Consider the following 16393-nt stretch of genomic DNA (forward strand, 5'->3'; position numbering starts at 1 on the left):
TTGCCAAGTTAAGGAATTGATCTCAGGCATGAAACAGAAGTATGGCGCAGTGTTGACTGTGTCATTAAAAACCAGTAATAAAAGTGACAAGAGAGGCACTGTTTGCTGCTTCATGAGCAGGCCACTGTTTACATAAGGTGACATAATACATAATGTATCATGTCAAGCTGTGCAATCAATAACCTGAATCATGAAGCGGCAAGCACTGAGGATTACACATTAGGGCAGATTTCTTAAGGATTGCAAAGAAATAACTACAATTGGTATATTTTCCCAATCTATTGTGGAAGAATTAGTTATTTGATTGAATCATTATGCCATACACAAAGGCCTATTATTGTTGCAGATTATTATATCTAATATTATTATTATTATCAAGAGTTTATTGCTGTTATTATCTACTGTAAACAAAGCTGTCTGATATTTAATTGTATATAGCAGTTAGTCCACATAGTCTGTGCACGTTAGCTGCTTCCATCTAATCTCACTATACACTGTCTACCTTCATGCAACCATTTAAGGCTGGTGTGTCTCACAGCTTTCAGGATTCCCCCACATTTTTGTCTCATTTTCACTTAAAATCCCCAATTTACTGTAAATATTACAACATGTAGCAGCAGGATCTCTATGCCAAAACTGCTGCAAAGCCGTTAAGCCAGATCCAGTAGCATTATTTTAGTTTGAATGATCAAAGAAAACACAACATGCTACACCACCGTTAAAATAAGCATACATATAAATAAAGGTAATGAGGATATTCCTCAAAGACCACTCCATGTTAATTGGCCATGCAGTACTCTGTCCAATTCTGATAAGCACTGTTTTCAAGTTTTGTGACCATGCATGATTCCTCACACACCAAGCAACCCTGCAGGCAGGCGTGTCAGATGTGAAACAGTTTTGGTGGTCCCAAAACCAAATTACTGTGGTTAGCTCTTCATATGTGTGTATGTGTGTGTGTAAGTGTAGGACATATTAACGCAGAAGAACAACACTCATAGGGAAACACCGTCACTTTTTGTATACAAAAAGCAAAATATCAACTGCATACAAGAAAGATATAAGATAAAGATATAGGTCTCTATTATCTATCAGGCTAAGTGTTTAATAATATGCCGAATCTGGTGGAGGGAATTACAATTAAGACAAAGGTAGTAATACATAGAATTAAGGGTAAAAATATAAGAGAGTGAATGGAAAATTAAGGTAACTAACACAGTGCCTGTTCAGACATATGCCTGTTCAGAACAGACTGAGTGCTTGGCCTGTGGTGTGCAGCTTTTGAGAACCACTAATAGAAACAATTTCACTGTGCTTCCTTGACTTCTGAGCAATACACCTGATTTATTATGATATTTAGATATGAAAAATATTGAGTCATGTTTCTATTCTAACTCCTTGTACCCCAGATGATGTACAAGAAGTTCCCAAAGTGCGCGACGCGAATGGTATACTACTGAATTAGCACTTCTACTTCAGAGGTAAACATTTTACATTTACCTTGCGGAGACATGTTCTGGTGACATTGCAGGTTCGCCTTTCCACGGTGGCCGAGACGGTCAAAATGCTTTGCAAATTCTTCTTCTTCTTCTTCTTCTTCTTATCAATTTCTTATTGAGTTTTGATGCTACTTGGCATATAATTTTTTGCAAATTCGAAAACACAAGCGTAGTAATAGAGAACAGAAATGAAAAAGCTACAACGTGTGAACACAGCCAGCACAGACAGCTGTTTATGTCAGATAAATATACGGCTCTACGTGTGTTTTTAACTTTTTTAACCATATCTGCCTGTGAGCGGCAGATTCCCCTCACTTTCTACAGTGGGTTGGGAGTTAAAATCAATGAATCAATAAACGTAAACACTGTTGATTTTTTTTTTCCCGTGGAGCTGACATGAAAAATAATTTGGTTCAGTAAATATCTGCTGTCAGTCAGCCTGGTTAAAGGCAGTTTGCCTGGCCAGACGGCTGCTTCTGTGGACAGAGATGCTGAATGCAGGTAGGAGTCACTGTGGATTGAAAACTAGACTGCTATCTCCAGATGATGTTAGTAACACTACCCACTCACCTAACATCTGAAATATGAAAATGTATGGTTTCAATTCTGTCTAATATCAGACAAGAAAAAATAAAGATATTGAACCATATTGTTAATTTGTGACTATACATAGCAATAGGTATCATATTTAGCTAACCTTTAAGATCCACCTTTTTTTTCTTTTTGTCTTCTTTTGTCATCCTGTCTTAGTAATTTTTTCCTATTTGGCACACCCAACTGGAAAAGCTCATGACAAAAGAGCTGTAAGGCCAAATTGCATGTAAGAGGCTTCATTTGAAAGGTCAGTTCAAACATGGCTCAAAGAGACTTTTTCCTTTGTTTCTCCTCTATTATAAATCATACTCTAGTAACAATAACTGGGACATGCTTTATGCCAGACAATACAAACCCCCTCCTCTATCTCCAACATTTTGTCAACCACAATTGTTTAAAATTTTAGGCCTCTAGGTCTATGGGAGCTGTGGAGGTTTTAGCTTGTAGTGACACAGGTGTCCCTGAACCTCTCTTTTACTCACCTCTGTGATACTGAAAACATGCTGAAAAACATACTGAGGGCTTTTGATAACCATAAGTCCCTCACACAAACAGGTAACAGGCAAAACACCATTTGAAAGTGACGTGTTGAATTACCAATAATAACTCATTCTACCATGGTCAAAACACATGACAGAGCCACAGGGATGGAGCCAAACGGCCTCCCAAAGCGGGAGTTAAATTATCCCTAGATAAACAAACAAACCTGGTGACTTAGACCAGTAAAAGCACTGAATAAAGCAGTTTCATGTCACAAATCTGTGTTTCTCAGATGCTGTTTGGCTTGTTGGAGAGGGGCCAGTATACCCGCACCTTCTAATGTGTGCTCACCTTTTTTTCTCTGATAACGTGGGATGCACACATTGAAAGGTTTTTTTACCCAGGGCTATTATCTGCAGAAGTCTCCTCCTCTCCAAAACAAACATACCCAATATTTTAAACTGGTAATAACACTGAATGAAGCAGTTCTCTATCTAGAGTCAGTAGCCCTTTTTAAATAGGAATTGTGCAAATTTGCAGGAAAGCCCAATCAGTCTTCTTTCAGCATTGGCAGTATAAAAACAAAATTGGGGAGTGTGGCAAAATGTCGCCTGCCTACTTTTGTTTATACAGAATGTGCCTTTTTTGGGGCACTGGGGGGCTTGAGCAAGTAACAAAACGTGTAGCTCAGCGTGTGACGTAAACAGTGATGTGGGAGGGAAGCTGCGGCTGGTCAGTCCTTCGGCGATTCTCTCATAATTTGGCCCGTCCTTCACCGTTCCCATCATTTGACGGTTAATGGCCTCTACGTTTGCGAGGACAAGGAGGGCGCGCAATTCCTTGTCTCCCCCAGTTGCTCATCTTTACAGTGTCTGTCAGGTATGCGTTTCCCTCTTGCTACTAGCTGCCCATTCCTGCTATCAGCTGTTTCCTGTTAGTCCACCGCCAGTGGGTCGCAGGTGTGGCGTCATCAACAGCTCCTCCCACAAGTCATCAACAGCCCCTCCTGCTGCGGAAGGCCGCCTCGTTCTTTCTAAACCAAAAAGGTTCCGCCAATATGTCTACCCTATATGAGGCGGAAAATTGGGCACCTCGGATCAACTCGCCATTCCGGCTCTGTGTGTCTAAACGCTGGCAGCTTGCCGGCAAAACGGCCCAACAATTGCCGAAAAAATCTGGCAGTGTAAAAGGGGCTAGTGTTTGGTTCGTCTGTTCTAGGCTACTGTAGAAACATGGCAGTGCAACATGGCGGATGAAGAACTGCTCCCTGTGTAGATATAGACAGGCTCATTCTAAGGTAACAAAAACACAACTATTCTTGTTTTCAGGTGATTATACACAAAAGAAAACACACTTATTATATTACATTCTATTTCTGCCAATATATCTCCCTAAATCCTACACACTGGACCTTTAAGTGAATATTTAACACAGGACTTTTACTGTGCAACAGTGTTAGTTTTACTATAAACGGTTAAAAGATGTACCTAAGAAAAAGAAAAGAGTACTTCCACCACTGCCTTTACCAACATTTCCAATTAGAGAAAGAATCAAAAAAATAAAGAAACACAGTGTCAACCAGGGGCCCCAAAATCATTTAATCTGGCCCTGAAAAACACACCCTAGTTGCATCTCGCAGTCAGAAACACCAGTGAAATACACTTAGTGGATCTATTCATTTCCAAACAGGCATACTAGTTTCTTGCTTCCATATAAACACCTCAGTTATAGAGTATGGATTTAGTTAGAGGAGGTATTTTGCCGGCGGTAACATTATTAGCGTTATAAGTTAGTATGGCAAAGGAAAATATACCCAATATCGCTGCTTCTCACGGTCAGAATCACAGATGAAACACACTTACACTAAGTGGACATGCTCAACTCTCTGCAGACCCTTGAAGTCCCACCATTGCTGCACAAAGCACTGTTCACATATTTATTCAAAGTTTATTAATACTGAACTTGTGTGTCCAAATTTCACACTGCACGTCCTTGGGTCCCCATCAATTCACCTGCCGAGTCTGAAGTGGATCAGATAAATGGTTTTCGAGATATGTGAAGGACACACATACAGACAGACAGCGATGCCTTGCTTTATAGTTAGATTGATAGTTTATTTATTCGTCACAGAAAAAGGCACAAAGAACATTATCCAGTGAAAATAGAAACATGAAGTGACTGTAAACATGAGCATAAGAGGCATAAATGCCAAATCAAATAAATAATACATTCAAGCAGTAAGCAGTTCTTAACACACGATAGCACTGTTTGTGGTGAGAGCGGCTGCACCCAGCCCCACTACTCCCCTGCTACTCTCTCCCACTCAGCATGAAAGAAATGGAAACCTGGCAAGTATGTACAAGACCTGTAGGAAGACCAGTTGGGTCATGACATGCTTATGGGATTTAATTAAATCAGCACTTCCCAACATGGGAGTTTCTCCAGGATGATAAGCCAAAAAATGTTGGGAAGCAGTGAATTAAAACCACAGTAAACAAAGACATCAAAATGAAATAAACATATGCGCCAACAATCGAAGAGCGAAGGCAGGGAAGGCCGTCTGTTAACATCAGTGGGAAGGATAATGATAAAAGCAAATCAGCAGCAGACAGCCGATGTTTGGATTTACTTCAGCCCTGCGGCTCAAAACACACTGCCTGTGGCAAATAAGGCAGCCACTGGAAAATTCAGCTGTATGTTTTTAAAGGCAAAAAGCTTAACAATATGGATGTTAGTGGGCTCGGGATGGGCTCAGTATTAGACTTCTGCCACAAACTAAAAGATCCAGCACACTGTGCATAGGCATACTGTGCATACCAGTGGTGGTATTGTTGGATAGAAAGAGACGTGCAAGGAAAATTAGTTATAAACCACACAGCTGACTGAAGCCAGCAGCAGCAGCAGCGACCTGCCACAATAATATTTATACATTATTGGAAAATCTTTCTCCTTTGCTCCATGTGGGGAAATGGCAATAGCCAAGTACAATGTTTACTGCCCCAAAGTGATATAAAGCAACCATAAACCTTACAGGTGTCATTCAGAGTTCAGCTGCTGTTCTGATAGGGAAAACAGCCTGAAATGTACCTGTTACAAACCCCCGGGGGGCTTTCGGTTGATGAGGTGTTCTGCTTTGCTCAGCCATGAAACTAGTAAGCCTCATCTCACAACATGACAGACTGCCTCTGACTGCACATAAACATATTTCAGTGGTAAAGAGCAGATTTAGGAGATCAGAGGTTTTGAACTTGATGTGAAGGGTTGGTGAGATTTCAGGTCAGGCTGATAGGCTTTGCTGCAAAAACAGCATTAACTGAGATCATTTACCTATTTTCGATTTAATTCTTTTTCCTTTTTTTTAGCTTAATGTAGTTCTATCAAAACAGCACCTCAGTTCATTATCTTGTGTCATCTGGTCACTATCAAATTAATGAATACAAGAAGTTTAATCAGAAAATGGGAGAGGGAGGCATCTATTTTGGACACTGGCCTGTAATACGTTTAACAATGTTTTACAGATTTGAAGAGTAATTTTAATTAGCTTTCAATTAATTGCATATCGCAGCCGTAGAGGCGCTCACACTCACACCACAGGGATGCTTTCAAACACACACAACTACATTTAGACACACAAACAAGTCAAGTGCGTCTAAGCTTGTTTTGTTGCTGTTGTTGCCTTTCAAGTGTTTTCTTTTTTTCAGCCCATCAAGTATTTTCCCGAGTCTGGAAACTATAGATGGGTAGCTCTAACCAAACTTTGAAACAAAACTTTAAAAACAACACTGTTTTGTAGATTCAGCTGTCATAAGTTGTAAGGTATTCTCAGTGGTGCATGAGAGTCTCTTACTATCATTTTCAGCATCAGAGTGTTGTATGACCTCCTTTACAGATGCTACAATCCAGTTAAATTGAGGACCGATTTTCTAAATGACTCACTTTAGAAAGCTTGGACGCAAAATGCTGCATTTAATTTTTCTCTTTTGTAAAACAACATAACTTTGGTTAGTGTCTAAACAGATAAATTGTCCCATCTAGTGGTGAAATGGGAAAGTAAATGATTCATGAAAACAAGTGTAGTCTACTGTCTGAAGTGGTCTGATGAAATTTTTGTTCTTTTTTTTTATTTCTGAAATGCTCTGTATCACAGCACAGTGTTTGTTTTACGGGTCACGGAGACAATGTTTAGCCAAAACATCCTGATTCTGTTAGAGCTGATGTCAGATTCTCTCAACAGAAATGCCTCGAAGATAATTACAGACAAGCATTTTTGTGTTCACTCAACACCTTTTGTAGCGACTCCACCTGTTTACTACTCCGTTAACACCTAACCTTTATTGTGTTATATCATTCAAGCAGCCTTTGACAGATTTACAATACCTGCATGCTGAGTCACTTCAGGCCGCCACAATGTGACACTTTCACACCTCAGGAGCTGTGTCTGTGTCCTCCAAGCCTCATAACTTATTCAAGTCATTACAACAACCTAATGATACACCGGGTCAGTGTTTTAAACTGCATATTTCACTACAACAGCAAATTTACTCCACAGAATAGTGAATTTTCTGAGTGACATGTTTGGCAATACATATGGTCATACAGTATGTCCCACATTCCTGGCGCTGCAAAACTGTGTACGTTGGAGGATGTCAAAAGATTGTGGTGTAGCTGTCAATATCTTCTGCATCAGCGACACCATCTGTTCCTCATTGTCCTGGTTATTTATCATAGTAATGCTTCTTAGTTTGATTTTTGTTTCACATTTCTGAGAAAATAGGCCAGTTCCAGTAATCCACATGTTGGCTTTCCCATGCTGTTATGCAAGCGTTTAATTCCAGGTTTCAGTCAAGAGACTTTGTTGTGGAAAGGAGTAAAGGTGAGTTCAAAAACAGAATATGACGAAGAGCTTGGCTGGTATATATGTGTCCAGCATTTACAGACGTACACATGCTATGTATGTTTACATTTGAGCCCTGGTGAATGCACTTATGGTGTGTGTAGTAACAGAGCATACACTGTATCCTTACATGAAGGTCATGAGAAATGTTCCAGAAAACTCACCTGTGGGTTTCGTCAGCCACCAACTTGCGTTGACCCCTTTTGCCATTGGTCTGTCTTCATCCCCGGAGGTCATGATAAACCAATAGGAGTGCATGTTGCTGCAATTCAGAGCGGGTGTTGCCTGTGGTGGAAAGTTTAAAAGAGAGTCTGTGTCCTGTTGTCCCTCAGCAGAAGCATCAATCAACATGATCCCCATTGTGCTGGCCTCAGTGCTCATTGCTAGCGGTAAGAACATCTGGCATTCTCTAATTCTGGGTGTAATTGTTTCTGCAAGTTTATGTTAGTGAGTGAGTGTGCGTGCCTGTATATTACCACACAGGGAGCTCACATTGTGCAATTTTTTTTGACAAGAACAATGATACAGTTTGTTCCTAATGTGAAAATCTAAATATTTTCATTGTTCTCCTACCTCATAAACACTCCCTGCTTTATGTCTTTCTCCTCCTCATCCAGCCCTTGGGTGCGGCACCCCACCCATTCAGCCACTGACTTCCCGTGTGGTCAATGGAGTAGATGCCAGGCCCCACAGCTGGCCCTGGCAGGTATGCTAATATGTACACATCTGTCACTGTTTTTATATTTACTGGCAAACCTTATGGGTTCTGCATCTGCTTATTTTTAGACTTTCCAGGCTTTCCAGAGCCAGTGGCTATTGGAAATTCTGTAATTAAATGGCTGCGTTTGAATTAAGTCAGCAGATTATGCCACTTATCTATACATCCGCATCCCGCCTCTTAGTGTATCCTTTATGTTGTCCTCTTTCGTCTTCAGATCTCTCTGCAGTATGAAAGGAGCGGTGTGTGGAGGCACACTTGTGGGGGATCTCTGATTGCTGCCAACTGGGTCATGACTGCTGCTCACTGCATCAAGTACGAGCAGCAGAGGAGCACACAAACACAAAAACACAACCATCAATTCTCACCACAAGTCTAACACTCAAAGGCTTTCAGTTAAATGTACTGTGCTTATTCTGCACCACACATCTTGCCCAACTGTGGAAACCTTAACCCTACTTAAAGGAGCAGTGTGTAGGATTTAGTGGCATCTAGTGGTGAAAATTACAGATTGCAGCCATCTGAAACTTCTCCCATGTGCCAAAACGTGAACTCGCGGTTAGAATTCCTTCAATGTTCGTATACTTCAGGAGGTTTTTACAAGGAGCCGAATTATCCGCAGAGGCCTCCTCCTCCCCAAAACAAGCAGACCCGGTCATAAACATTGTTTATTAACATTTCTTTGCTGCTTTTTGGCTCGTTGCTTCTAGCCCAGCACGTCCAAGTGTGTGCTCACCTTTTTTCTGCAATAATATAAGATCCAAATGTTCAGGAAATTGTTATCAGAGCTGTATTATCAGCAGAGGTCTCTTCCTCTCAAAAAGGAACATGCCCAGTGATTTAAACTGGTAAAAACACTGATTAAAGCAGTTTTTTCATTTAAAAATTAAGTGTTTTTCCTACACTCCTTGTTGTAAATGGGCTGCTATCTACAGTGGCTGACATTAAAAAGCCAATGGCCCTATCTAGAGCCAGTGTTGGGTTTGTCTGTTCTGGGCTACTACTAAAAATGGCAGTGCAACCTGGCAGACTCTGGACAAGGAGATATGAACTGCTCATTCTAAGGTAACGAAAACACAACAATTCTTATTTTCAGGTGGTTATACACTAAAGAAAAAATACTTATCATATCGTATTCCATTTCTGCCAATATATCCCTCTAAATCCTACACGCTGGACCTTTAACCCTTATAGAAATGAAGATCAGGCAAGTCACAAAACTCTGTGAAAACTGTCCCGCTTAAAAAAAAGAAAAAAGAAAAAAAGTTTACTTAAGGTCATCTAAACTGCTGCCCAGTTCAAAGCCTCTTCACCATCTTGGCACCACAACTAATCATCAATTTAAACTCATCGTATAATTCAACTCAGCACTTAATCGTCTTAGCATGGGGCTCAACAGTCTGTTCTCTCCCCCCAGCCCCAAGCTCACCTACAGAGTGTTTGTGGGCAAACACAACCTGGTCGAGGAAGAAGCTGGTGCCAAGGCCATCCTGCCCGAGAAGATCATCGTCCATGAGAAATGGAACCAGATCTTTGTGGCCCTCGGGTAAGACAAGCACCACCGTACGGCACATGGAGCAGTCTGAGTCGCCTGCCGTGACATACAGTGCATCATAATCTCATCTGTTCTCTGTCGAGGTGACAAAGTGGGCCGAGGCTCAAAACTCCATTTATTCCCTTCGGTCCAGTATATACCTTTGACATAAGTTCTTCATCTTCATACATCTCATATTTCTCCACAGACAGTAGAAAGTGTAGGACAACATGAATAAGAGTGGATCTCTTTAAGCATATTACTGTACTCAAGTATGTAGCTGGACTCTTTCCAAAGTGGAAATTTAGGGAAATAAGATTAGCCATTGAATTGATTTATTTGTATGTGTAGACATGATAGCGCTCTCCTTCCTTCTGGCTCTGGGGGAAGATTGTAGATTGCCTGTCAGACCAACTCCCCCATTTGCTTTCTGTCTTTCTTGCAGAAACGATATTGCCCTGATCAAGCTGTCAGAGTCTGTGACTTTGAGCGACCAGGTGCAGCTGGGATGTATTCCTGCTCCTGGCACTTTGCTGCCCAACCTCTACCCCTGCTACATCACCGGATGGGGCAGGGTGTCTAGTAAGTCACTGTTTATAGAAGACTGGGCTGCGTTTATGTGTCTGACATTGTATTTTTATCAGCTTCTCTGAACTGTCTTCATGTTACTGCCGTTTAGGGTGCAGGCATGATGTCTGGATTTAGCTGTGTGTGATTGGGGTTACCCAGGGAAACCTCCAAAGTTGGGATGAAAATCACATGCATGAGATTTTAGCTGAAACTTTTTTTGGGGGGAGGATTACTCCTAAATTGAAAATTTGGGTCAGACTGTGAATTTGGCGCTGGGGGAAATGCTGTAAAGCAGATTTGACAGACTGCTAGTGTATGTGGATGATGGTAATAGAGTCTGCTTGTGTGTTTTAGCCGGAGGCCCCATAGCTGATAAGCTGCAGCAGGCTTTGATGCCTGTGGCTGACCATGCCACCTGCTCCCAGCCTGACTGGTGGGGTATTGCTGTCAGGACCACCATGGTGTGTGCTGGTGGGGATGGAATTGTTGCTGGATGCAACGTAAGTTTGTACTCTGTGTGTGTTTGTGTGCATGAGGAGGAGAGAGCAAATTATTTTATTTTTTTATTTATTTTCAACTTCTTCTTTTTTTCTCTCTGACAAATACATTGTAAAACTTGTACAACCTGCTTTGGCAATACTGTACTTAGTTATGTCAGTGAAGCAAATTTGAATCAGTTAAAAAAAATGTCCAGGTAATGAGGGGAAAAGCCTTTCATTGTCATTACACTCATGTGTTGTCTTGCTGTCAGGGAACATGACAAATGTTTCTTGTGCCCTCATTATACTTGGTGAAACAATGATTCTGATTGTGATTCTCATAGTTGTGCCTTGCCAGTCTCCCAGCAGCTCTATCACATGAATAAAACATGCGCTGTCCTCCTCCCCTCTCTATCTGTGTCCAGGGTGACTCTGGTGGCCCTCTGAACTGTAAGAACACAGAGGGTGCTTGGGAGGTCCATGGCATTGCCAGCTTCGTCTCTGGCCTTGGCTGCAACTACGAGAAGAAACCCACTGTCTTCACCAGAGTCTCCGCTTTCAACGACTGGATCGACCAGGTAAGGCAGACACATAGACAGATTTTAATTCTGTTGTGAAGGATCATCTACAGCTGGCTTACAGTACATGCTGTTTCCTTGTTTCTGTTTCCTGCTCATAACTGAATATTTGTGTTTTCAGGTTATGATGAACAACTAAAGAAGATGAAGTGTGAATAAAAAAGACCCAGCAAACTGTGTTTGTCTTGTGTGATTGTGTGTGTTTCGATACCCTCCAGATTTAGCAGACTTTCACATCTGATAAATAGTACGTGAATCCTAAACCTTATTAAGGCACATTAAGTGATTCTGCACTTTCCTCTGGGGCTGGCCAGAAATGGAAACAATGTCAGCAAATATCCAGCAGGTGTCCTCATATACTCATGATAGGAAATTGGTTCCGACAGCTTCCCAAATTAGGACACTGTGCAGAATGACCAATGTTTCTTCCTGCAAAAACAGCACCAACAGGCGTGACACAAATAGCTCACATAAAACAAGCAGGTGATTCAGACAAAATTGTCCATCTAGACTACGTCAGATAACTCCAAGTTGCATATTGGATGATTAGAGTGAATGGTGTGTGCTGTTATGAAATAGACCCTTCATATGAAATATGAATCTAATATCGCAGCTTGAAACTGACCTGTAGCTCCCCGTGCCCTCGCAACAGAATGGCTTTCTGAAAACCATAATACTGTGGAGTCTATCTTTCCTCATGATAATAGCACTCTTAAAATGAAGAAGGCAAGAATGGCAAACTTGAGATTTACACTTCTGTCTCTTTCATGTGATGAGATGAGGGTGGGACAGTAGAGAAGAGGTAAATTGCCTCTCACGTCTTTCTTTTTTTTCTCACTCTCTTTTCTCTCTGTCACATTTGCAAGATTCTCAGGCAGACACACACCCTGATAAGTTTTGACAGGGTAATGGAGGTGTGTTAACGTCTTCATTGACATGAGAGGCAGTGATCAGGCATGACACGTCCTGCATGAGCAAGTAATAATGACTGTGTGGGTGTGTCAGCATACACGTGTGTGTGTATGTGTGTCTTTATTACAGTTTTTACAATTGCTGACACACTAACATTAAAAATAACACACACACACAAAACAAAAAAAACCTGCGAAATATCTCAGCCCACATCTGCGCAACTTTACCACATCCTCAGCCACTCACTTTTTGCGCAACACAAAACACACTTCTCTACATTAGACACAGAAATGTAACACTGCCTCACTGCCTTTCAAGAATCCACTAATCAAACATCAGGTGCACAGACACTTGGGTGCTTACTGCAACTGGCAATATAAAAAGGCAACAAGTGAGTGAACCCGTCTTCAACAAAAATCGAAGGCAATGTGCTTAGGTTATTATTTTTATTTATTCATTCATTTGTTTATTTATGTATTTTTTTGCACTACACTCCATTGCAGTTTTTCTCATTTGTCCATTCAGACACAGGTCTAAATATTACATATTTTTTCAATCAATCATTACACAATAGAAAACAAAATACAAAATACAGCGATCAATATGAACCAGTTCAACTTTATAAACTAGAGATACAACCCCTGCTGTATCCTGCACTTTTTATACTTATGTTTAAATGCCCTGTGGAAATACTGCATACAAACAACAGACAGTCATTAATTGTATTACATCTTAAAGAGTTGGATAAGGACTGATTGCTGAGTAGTGCAGGGGAGTTCCACACAGGTGCTTTAGAGATTTACAATTAAGCCAGTAATTTCTATCAGATGCGAATAGATGTTTTTCCTTTTGTTGAACGCAATTAATCCAGTACAGTTTTGGGTCTTACCATGAGATCTGTGTTACCTGTCAATGAAAAAGTGTTGACACATCTGCAACAGAAGATCTCTGCTGTATAAAGAAGGTGATGATGGATCCCAGTTTAATTCAGTGTGTCTTAGCAATCAAGATAAACTGTAAGAATAAGTTCTGTTCTGATTTCCAGTGCAAAATACACCTTTGGAAATGCATGGGTGTGTAGACTGATTTTACATGTGGACAGAATGTGTCATTCTTACATGGTCTCTTTGATCTATGCTTGTGAATAGGGACGCAGAGGTGCCATCTTTTATAGATGGATAAGGACTGATTGCTATCTGTAAAGGAATTTTCACACATGTGCATCACAGATTTACAATCCATCCATTTTCTAATCCTCTTGAGGGTCGCAGGGGGAGCTGGAGCCAATCCCAGCTGACACTGGGCGAGAGGCAGGGTACACCCTGGACAGGTCGCCAGACTATCACAGGGCTGACACATAGAGACAGACAAGCATTCACACCTACGGAAAATTTAGAGTCACCAATTAACCTATCCCCAACCTGCATGTCTTTGGACTGTGGGAGGAAGCCGGAGTACCCGGAGAACACCCACACTGACATGGGGAGAACGTGCAAACTCCGCACAGAAGGGCTCCCACACCCGGGATTGAACCAGGAACCCGACAGTGCTAACCACCACACCACCGTGCCGCCAGATTTACAATTAAACAAGTAATTTCCTTGAGATGTGATACATGTCTTCCCTTTGTTTAACATTACTCCAATGGAGTTTGGGGTCTTACTATGAGAACTGTGTTACCTATTTTGAAATAGGGTGTGAAAAACATGTGAAACCAATGAAAAAGTGTTCAGACATTTGACAGAGAAGACCTCTGACAAATCCATACTTTACACATTTGTATGTGCATTTACTACATATGTGACAAAACTTAACTGCAAACTACCAACGTAATGTCCTGCATACAGAAAAGGTTTAAAAAGAGAAGAGTCTGAAGAGTTTTGCAAGACTTGTTTGCTTTAGCAAGAGACGTAAAATGTTTTGCTGGTTTGGTGTAATGTTTTATGGCCAGTGTGTAGAGTGCCTAAGCAATCAGAAAACAACTGTGTTTGCTCAGCATATTCATGTATTTTAATCTAACAATGTCTCTGAAAAAAATCAAACCCAAAATGTATCATTAGAAAAATAGAAAAGTTTAAAGTGTTTCAGATTAGACACAGTAGTGTGTAACCGGTTCAGACAGAATCAGATCGTATGAATCATGTGTGCCATACGCGTTCAGAAGTTTTATCATTCATTTTGGCCGGGCGCGTTTTGTTTTCGGGTTGTTCATCCATCTGTCCTTCTGTCCTATTCTTGTGAAAGCCATATCGCCATCAGGGAATTTCTTCAAATTTGGCACAGACTTCCACTTGAACTCCAGGATGAACTGATACGATTTTGGGGGTAAAAGGTTAGGGGTCACTGTGACCTTCCAAAACAAGTTTTTGGCCAAAACTCAAGAATTCAAACACTAATTATGGCAAAATTTAACACAAATGTCTGATAGGATAAAATGACCAAGATCAGTTTGGCTGTGGCATCAACATGTTATGCAAAAATACTTTCTGGCTATTATTCAATGGCATAACTCAGGACAAGAGGGCGAGACATTTGGTCAGATACTGAATTGGTGACACTAAGCTTAAGTGCTGATTGTATAGATTCTCTGTGCTGCCAGGTTGAAGATGTGCGTGAAGCATCCATGCTTAGAATATGTAGCTTTGTTGCAGAAACATCAATATTTGAAGCACCGTCACCTGTCACGGCTACGTATGAGCCTGGACAGACCTGGATGTTAGCTGTTTCATTTTGCAGATCTATGCTTGGTTGTGTGAATAGTGTGCAGCGTTTTGACAAACTGTGCCTTCTTTTCAAAATCGTGCTTAAGCATTTGTTAAGAAAACAAACTGTAAGAGCAGACAGAGGGAGACACAAGGAGTTTTACTGTGTGTCCATGATTCTCTCCGGCTACTCAGTATTTGAGAGTCTTTCTCTGACATGATGAATCACTCCTCTGAAGCAGCTTTCTCTGGAGTATCAGCCTGTGATCAGTGATAACCATCCTTTCCAAGCTCTCATGTAGGCGACAGCGCAAGTGCTGCTCCCTGACTAATTCAGTGTGATTTGGATGAAAAATGAAGGTATCCGCAGATATTGCCTGTCTGCATTTGAAGTCCATCCATAAAAGAAAAAAAAAATCTATCCAGTTTTTACAAGCACTTTGTTTTGTTGGAGCAGATGACGTAACAGCGAATAAATGTGGGATAATTCAACTCTGAGTGCAGTAATTCACCAAAACTTAATAAAATAACTGGGTTAAAAACGTTATTAAAATTTCTAATGTTCCTGATTCTCTCATGACATCATCAAATCCCAGTGCAGAAATTACTACATTGGCTGATAATGTAGTAATTACGATGAATGCAATAACTGCAGTTATTACACACACAGTTATTAACAAAAAAATCTCACTGACATGTTTCTGGATTAATTACATGTTTGGCTCATTTAGTGCTGCATTTAATTACAGATATCAAGCTACTACATCATCGGCAGTTATTATATTGTCAGTCACTACATTCATATTTTACACTGCACTTCTTGAAGTATGTGCACCACACTGCGACTTCACTGCTGCTCTCTGGGGCTGTTCCTGCAAAAGTGTTTTTTTCTTTCTGAAGTCGGTGGTAAGGGGGGAAAATGAGGCCTCAAAGAATGCTTTGTCTCTGCCTGAACTTTGTGGGTGAGAGTGCCCCTCTCCCATTGCACACACACACACACACACACATGCACACAAAGAGAGGGAGACAGCAGAGGGAGTTGAGCAGAATCCCCCTGGGATACCCTGCTGTTGTGCTGAATATCAATGAGAAAAAGAGGAGGCAACAAGTTTGAAGTTTGTGCAGCTGCTATTCAGACATGCAACATGTTTTAAGTGTACTAATCAGGGAGGAATGTGTTTGTAATTCAATGTAACTCTGCCTGTGTTCAGGCCAACACTGCCTTGATTCTGTGTAGTTCTGAAACAAGTCCTTCTGCACAACAATTTCAAGGAAGAATCACTTTAGTATATGAGTGCACTCTACATCTCCTTTCCCCTTTCTTTCATTTTCATCTTATTTGTTTATGATGCTTTCTTTTTTGTGTGTACTTACATCTCGTTTACTGTATTGTTACTGACTAAGTTGTTGCAATGACCTTTTGTACAAACGTA

At 40.9% G+C, this 16393-nt stretch overlaps 1 protein-coding gene across 1 annotated transcript; it reads left to right on the top strand.

The window, feature by feature from the left end:
• Positions 1–7722: 7722 nt before the first annotated feature.
• ela3l (elastase 3 like) lies at positions 7723–11525 on the top strand. Its single transcript, XM_033618930.2, has 8 exons — positions 7723–7856; positions 8085–8173; positions 8403–8500; positions 9603–9731; positions 10165–10301; positions 10644–10789; positions 11194–11346; positions 11468–11525. The coding sequence occupies exons 1-8, from the start codon at positions 7724–7726 to the stop codon at positions 11483–11485; spliced, it is 903 nt and encodes a 300-aa protein (XP_033474821.2). The 5' UTR covers position 7723; the 3' UTR covers positions 11486–11525.
• The last annotated feature ends 4868 nt before the right edge of the window (positions 11526–16393 follow it).

This window comes from Epinephelus lanceolatus, chromosome 9, assembly GCF_041903045.1.
Source record: "Epinephelus lanceolatus isolate andai-2023 chromosome 9, ASM4190304v1, whole genome shotgun sequence".
NCBI lineage: Eukaryota > Metazoa > Chordata > Actinopteri > Perciformes > Serranidae > Epinephelus > Epinephelus lanceolatus.